The sequence below is a fragment of the Penaeus japonicus genome, unplaced genomic scaffold (assembly GCF_977035675.1).
Source record: "Penaeus japonicus unplaced genomic scaffold, GWHDUDI00000001_assembly GWHDUDI00000015, whole genome shotgun sequence".
NCBI lineage: Eukaryota > Metazoa > Arthropoda > Malacostraca > Decapoda > Penaeidae > Penaeus > Penaeus japonicus.
In genome coordinates, this window is record NW_028234417.1 from 21,464,443 (window position 1) to 21,471,942 (window position 7,500).

A 7,500-nucleotide genomic window follows, 5' to 3' on the forward strand; every position below is an offset into this window, starting at 1 on the left:
CATTTGCACTTGCACTTGCACCTAGACACACTGTTTAAGTATCATTATGTCATGAGATTGAAATATTTCAGGTGGGAATATTCCAGGAACGTTTCCTTTTTTATATTGGGAAAGTATTGTCTATTCTTTTAGACATTTTAGAGACTTGTAGAGACTTTTTTTTTAAAGAAATCAGTTCAAAGTTGCTAATCTTTGATAAATCTTTGACCTTTACTAATAAACTCTGGGAAAAGTTAAAGACATGGGAAAAATGTCATATTTCCTTTCTTTGCAGTGTCATGTATGTTCAGGATTCTCTTGATGGAGAACCTCGCGTCTTCTTGGACCCTAACAAGCTGTCAGAAGATGGAACGGTTGCCATATCTGGGTCCTCTTTCAGTGAGGATGGAGAAATTTATGCATATGGCCTGAGTAGCAGTGGTTCAGATTGGATTTCAATCCATTTCAAGAAGGTTTGTAAATTATTATTATTATTTTTTTTTCTCTCTATAGTAAACTTGACTCTTAGTGTGTTCAGGTTTATGAAAAGGGCTCTGTAAAACTTTTTTACTATTATTATTATTATTATAATTATTATTATTATTATTATTATTATTTTAAGAGTTCTCAGACAGATTCTGAAACCCACAGGTAGCAAGTGGTGAAGATTATCCGGAGGTACTGGAGAAGGTGAAGTTCTCAAGTATAGCCTGGACACATGACCACAAAGGCATATTTTATGGGGTAAGTAGTTTGATAAAAATGGCTATCCTGTTTGTAAATTTAGTATGTATGCAGACATGAATTATCATTATAATATAGTGTATTACAGTTTTTCTATATCATACACAGAGATATGTAGAACATGCGGGAGTTGCGGATGGGACAGAGGTTGTAAGAGATGAAAACCAAAAGCTGTATTATCACCGAGTGGGCACACCACAGAGCGAAGATGTCCTGGTTGTGGAATTCCCTGATCACCCAAAGTGGCGGATGTAAGTTTTTTGAGAATTAATATTGTTAGCACTTTTCATTTTTTCTTAGGCTCTTGTATATAATGTGAGTTTGCAGTGATACTGATGCTAAAATAGGCTGATTAATGCAGTCTTTTGTACTTTTTCTTTCATCCTTGTTTTGTGATGGATTAGATTAAAGACTTGATTTTTTTTCTAATGTAGAGGCCTGATGAAGTGAGAGACTTGGTGGAGATTGAGTTAAAAACTTTATTTTTTGATACTGATTCTTGCAAATCCAAACCTATTTGTGACTGTCTAATAGCCCAGCTCGAGTGTCAGACTGTGGTCGATTCCTGATTCTTAGCCCAATGGAATTTGGTCACCACGACCACTTGTATATTGCCCTACTTCCTTGTATCTGGGGACATGACATCGAAGGTGTGTTGTCCCTCCTTACAATAATTTCTTGCAAAACAGGACGCTTATGCGGTGTAGGTATTGCATTAACCAAACTTATTATATCTGGTATTTCAATGACATATGGTAGATACATATTATATATATCTTTAAAAAGTATTTAATCACCTTATGTCATACAACAATTAGTGTTTTTTTATTTTTATTGGTTAAATGCTGTTTCTAGAGTGCTCGAGGAAGGAGACCACCCATGGTTCAGTCATATGTGAATGATGAAATTAGTACACAGGTATTGGTGATCCTACTGCATTAAAGGGCACAGATGGTTGCCTGAGATATTTGTAGTTTGAAAAAACACTGTTGTAATTTTCTGCCACAGCTATTTTGGTACTTCTCATTCCACCAGGTTGTTTCTCCCCAAATGTATGTTACCTATCCTGCCCTGCCTCACTATAGGAATCACAGATTGTGATATTTGAGGAATTGCACAAGATATTGTGTGGTTGATATGGGCCTTTTGGAACATTTAATGTTTGTTGAGTGTACTATCTTGTTTTATTTTTTTCTATTTATTTATGTAATGTCTCATCAGTGGTTTAGAAATAGTAGGACAAGTGTAGACAATGACATTATCTGGTATCTTGAATGAACTTAAGAGATACAGAACCTTTAGTGAGTTTTGCCTGTTTGGAACAATAAATTTAGCTTCTTTCTTAAGTATTTTATCACTTAGTTTTCCTTCAAAATATGATGATCATTAATGTTTTGTTATGTCTTCATTCATTATCAACACCATGAGTGTTACTGTTTTTACAACTGATTTTTCAATGTGTTCCATTAGCAGTAATACACATACAATATGTTTTTATTTTTATATGTATGTGTGTGTTTGTCTCTCTCTTGTGTGATGGATAGATTTGGTTTTCCTATTTTAATTTTTCATTAGTTGAATATGAAATGTTTGATATCTTTTTTAATACAAGCATGAGTTATTTTCTTGTAAGAACATGCCTTTTGATAACTTGAAGGATAATCATAAGTCACCTTATACAGTATATCCATCCAGTGGGAAAGTAATGCCAGCTCACTGCACACTCACTTCTCTCCCTGCTCTCCTCCAGAGGCGCTGAGGTGTCTGACTGTGGTCAGTACCTCATCATCACAACACAGCAAGATTGTCGCGACAATCTCCTGTACTATGCACCTTTGCCTGAGCACGTCAACAGCAAAATAGATCTCACCTGTATTATAGACACCTTTGAGGCTGACTATGAGGTTAGTTAAATCAGTTGCAAGTGTACATATTTTTGCTTGCATGTGTATGTCCTGACCTTGTGATTCATAAGGTGCTTTTGTTTTGATGGAACTTGTAAGCAGATGCTGACAACTCAGGCAGAGGTGTTTAGTAATAATAGCATATGTTAAACTTCCTTTTTTCATTTTTTTCTTTACTCTTCCTAATGTTCATAGCTTCTAGTTTGTTGATGATCCTTTTTGATTGTTACAGTTCTGCCAAGGTGTCTCACTGCGGTACTTACCTCTTTGCTTTTCCTCGTGAGGGTTGTCGAGATAACCTGGTGTACTTTGCACCCCTGCCTGATACTCTCACCAGCAGATTAGAGCTCACTTGTGTTGTCGACAAGTTTGAGTTTGATTATGAGGTTAGAACAGATTTGCTCAAGGGAATCTCTTTCTAGATCATTTAAGGTTCATTTTAGATGACTATCTGATGGTACTAATTCTGAGATTAAATCTATGTAATTAAGTGTGACTGACTAGATAGAAATGCATTTCAGAATCAGTCATTTCACCCTTGTTAGGGAATGATAACCATGTGAAAAATAAAATGGATGGACCATCAATGTCCTTTTGTAATTTCCACTTTTTGTCGGCTGTAATTGATGTAAAGCATGCATGTATGTTTGTATGCTTGAAAATATGGGTTAGTATATAAATGTATTACTAAGGAAAGTCTGTATTCATGTACTTCTCTCTGGTTGCCTGAGCTGAATGACAAAGGATTGGAATATATCTGACTCAGTGACAAAGTAATTTTGTACTAATGAACTTTTCTCTTTTCCTTGGCCAGTACATTACAAACGATGGATCAGTTTGTGTGTTCAGAACCAACAAGGGAGCACCCAACTATCGCCTGGTGAAGATTGACCTAAGTGACCCTGCACCAGAGAAGTGGGTTACACTTGTGCCTGAACACAAGAAGGATGTCTTAGACTGGGCTGCGTGTGTCCACAATGATAGGCTAGTCATATGCTACATATCAGATGTCAAGGTAGGGAGATTATTTTGTACAATAGGAAGATTTGCTGATAAGGATTTTTAAAATGAATTATTTACATAATTTATTTGGGACAGTTACTATTTGCATGATTAACCTTACATAGACATATTGTGTATTTGTTGTCCGGCATGCTGGTGGATTGGGTGCCAGTGGTGTTAGGCCTGAACATTTCGAAGTAACAGATGGAGCAAAAATTGCCCTGTTGTTAACGGGTCAAGATATCATGCTATCAAGTTCTCTATTACCAAGAACAAACATGATTTTCTGTTATCTGGCACAACATCACTTCTTGTAACCAAAGCATTCATTAAAAATAAGGAAGAAGTGAGCACATACATTATATACATACAGACATATACACACTCAGACACACACAGATAGGTAAACAAAATCCATACTACATCATATACATATATATATATATGTACACATACATATACATATACATACACATACACATACACATACACATACACATACACATACACATACACATACACATACACATACACATACATATACATATACATATACATGTACATATACATATACATATACATATACATATACATATACATATACATATACATATACATATACATATACATATACATATACATATACATATACTTACACATACACATACACATACACATACGCATACACATACGCATACGCATACACATACACATACACATACGCATATACATACACATATATATTGTTGAGCAATGTTGTGGCTTCTACCTCATGATCCATTATCAAGCTAGAAACCAGAAGTTCCTTTATGAAGAGGTATTACCAGATGGTAATAGAATATATGAAGCAAGAGAAGTGCGATAAATTATTAATACTACTTCCATATTACTTTCCAGAGCGTGTTACAATTACACAGTTTAGCAAATGGTGACCACCTCACAACCTTGCCACTGGAGATTGGCACTGTCAGTGGTTACTCTGGGAAGCGCACCCATTCTGAAATGTTCTACCAGTTCACATCCTTCCTTTCCCCTGGCATCATCTATCACCTTGATCTAACTCAGGAACCACTCACTCCAAAGGTAAAGTACTTCAGGTTTTCATCCATTAGTCTTTCATTTACTCTTGTGTTGTTAAAGCTGTTATTTGTGTCATAGTACATTTTTTTTTACCGCTGAAAGTTGCATTACTGTAAACTGTTTATCATCTGTCAGGTGTTCAGAGAAATCAAGATTGAAGGTTTCAACCCTGCTCAGTTTGAGATGAAGCAAGTGTTTTACTCAAGCAAGGATGGTACTAAAATCCCTATGTTCATAGTCCATGGTAAGGATATGAAAATGGATGGGACTGCACCAACTCTGCTCTATGGATATGGAGGATTCAACATCAGCATCCAGCCATACTTCAGTGTCTCTAGAGTCATCTTCATGCAGCTCTCTAAGGGAGTCTTAGCTATACCCAACATTAGAGGTGGTGGGTGAGTTACCATGTTTGCCACAAACTAGTAATAAGTAATTGTTCCAAGTTTAGCTTTATAGAATGTTAACCCTCTCTCGACGGGTGGTACACCACGGGTACCGCGCATTCAAGGCCCGCTCCCAGGGTGCCGTCATACGGCGTCTATCATTTAATTGATTTAGGCCTATGCGTTCGAGAGCCCTGGCATTGCAACTTGCAAGGCTGGAATGCCCCCGGCATGTACGGGTTAAAGAAGGCATTTGCTTGTCTGAGACTTTAAAGTACTGCATTTTCATTACTATAATTAATATCTCATTTAAAATGTACAGGTTTTTGTAATGTATTCTATCTGAACTGTTGAATTCTAATACACAATTAAAAGGATTCATATATTTACAGTTACAGTATTTGATTTAGGTTTCTGAATTATGGAAATGTATGTGTCCACTTATTTTCATTTACAGGGAATATGGAGAAGCCTGGCATAATGCTGGGAGATTGTTCAACAAACAGAATGTGTTTGACGACTTCCAAGCAGCTGCTGAGTACATGATCAGCGAGGGATACACCTCAAATCGCCGCATCATTTTACAGGGTGGATCTAACGGGGGCTTGCTTGTGGGGGCTTGCATAAACCAGAGACCAGACCTATTTGGGGCTGCCATTGCTCAGGTTGGGTCAGTATTATTAGTGGTGTGGAGTTTTTCCTGATAGTGACAGCAACACCGCTTATGACGGTGATTGTAGCTTAGCAAGCCATTGAGCCATTCATGTACTTTCCACATAGAAGAACTGAATGAAAAATAATTCTGATTTTGATATTCAGTTTGAGAATATAATTATAACTGAGGAAGAGCAATATGTTCATATAATGGTTTTATTGCTTGACCAGGGTGATGGATATGCTTAGATTCCACAAGTTCACCATTGGATATGCCTGGTGCTCTGACTTCGGAAATCCTGATGAGAAAGAACACTTTGAGAATATCTTGAAGTACTCACCACTACACAATGTTCGAACTCCACCAGAGGATGTGCAGGTGAGATAATATTTAATCATGTTTATGCTTTATTTGAATTCACATATATATATATATTTTTTTTCTTTTTTCTTTCCCTGTTTTACACATACTAATAAGTATATTATGCCTCTTTCTCTCTCCAGTATCCTGCCACACTTTTGTTAACAGCTGATCATGATGACAGAGTAGTTCCGCTTCACTCTTTCAAGCTAATTGCTGAGATGCAGCACAAGCTTGGCCAGAACCCAGCTCAGACCAATCCTTTACATATCCGTATTGAGACAAAGGCAGGGCATGGCAGAGGAAAGCCAACTGCAAAAATTGTAAGTTCAGATATTTTGCTTTCTAGCTATGTCATTACATAACAGTATACAGATGCAAGATAAAACTTTGTATGCATTTGAAGGAAAAGACAAATAATATAACATAGTAGAGCAAGATAGAGAAATGAAGGGGAAAGCTAGTAAGTGGATTGGAATTGCTGCTTTTAGGAAATCTAGTTGTAATCTTTAAGCCCATGGACATACTTCCTATTCAAGCATTTATGAATGCAATATAACAATATTTTCTTTTGACAGATTGAAGAGCATACAGATATCTATTGTTTCATAATGCAGTCCCTTGGTCTGGAAGTTGCATGAATACCATCTGCAAACCTTTAAGGTTTCAGGCAGTGTTACCATATCAAGAAGAGAAGAGAAGAAAATAAAAGAAAATTTGTGTGCTTTGTACAGATAATAAGGCCAGAAATTGTTTTAGTAATAATACCAAAGACTGTTGTAGGTTCAAGTAAAAGCTTAACATTTTGATAAACAAGTAAATCTTTCATCAACAGTTTTGTATGAATACAATTCACAAGAGACAATAAAGAAGAAATCCAGAACTTATTTCCTCCTTTGTGTTATATATCCTGTAAATCTCCAATTGATATAAACATCTAGAGGTTTTAATTCATGAAAGAGTTCTAATCTTTACATCAATGCCCTTAACAATTACAGTTAATGGCTCTATTATAATGTTCCTTTACCTACAAAGTATATTTATTTTAAGTTTTAAACTAAAATTCAGAAAAAAAGGAAAAGAAATATCTAGGTACAGTGCATACTTATCCAGAAACATTTACAAGTTTAAAACATTGAATTACAATATCAACAAATATTCCATTAGAATCAAATAAATATGCTAATCTGTGTGTACAGTCACTTACAGCTACAACCTTAAATATTCAGTAACTAAGGAAACCTAGGAGGAAGCATTTTTTCCTTTATGGACATTTTTATAATGATGGTCAAACTTTTAAGAGTTGATATACATATTTATTAGTTTTTACATTTAAATACCACATATACTGGAGTGTAACATTGCAATACGTCTAGTGTTTTTAGCATTT

At 35.7% G+C, this 7,500-nt stretch overlaps 1 protein-coding gene and 1 long non-coding RNA gene across 3 annotated transcripts in view; both read left to right on the forward strand.

Moving 5' to 3' along the window:
* LOC122243090 (prolyl endopeptidase) overlaps positions 1-6,997 on the forward strand; it is an 11,015-nt gene extending 4,018 nt beyond the window's left edge. The window contains exons 4-14 of one of the 2 annotated variants that reach the window (XM_043000560.2): positions 275-452; positions 631-723; positions 832-974; positions 2,474-2,627; positions 3,442-3,642; positions 4,527-4,712; positions 4,845-5,107; positions 5,553-5,765; positions 5,981-6,128; positions 6,254-6,433; positions 6,689-6,997. In XM_043000560.2, the coding sequence (XP_042856494.2) occupies positions 275-452; positions 631-723; positions 832-974; positions 2,474-2,627; positions 3,442-3,642; positions 4,527-4,712; positions 4,845-5,107; positions 5,553-5,765; positions 5,981-6,128; positions 6,254-6,433; positions 6,689-6,751 (1,822 nt within the window). In that variant the 3' untranslated portion in view covers positions 6,752-6,997. Of the gene's footprint in view, positions 1-274; positions 453-630; positions 724-831; positions 975-2,473; positions 2,628-2,859; positions 3,014-3,441; positions 3,643-4,526; positions 4,713-4,844; positions 5,108-5,552; positions 5,766-5,980; positions 6,129-6,253; positions 6,434-6,688 lie in introns of both variants that reach the window. The other variant, XM_043000561.2, reaches the window with a different exon arrangement.
* On the forward strand, positions 1,166-1,813 carry LOC147470387 (uncharacterized). The gene is made up of 2 exons (XR_015191671.1): positions 1,166-1,426; positions 1,579-1,813. It is a non-coding gene; the product is annotated as an uncharacterized LOC147470387 (long non-coding RNA).
* Positions 6,998-7,500: the final 503 nt, after the last annotated feature.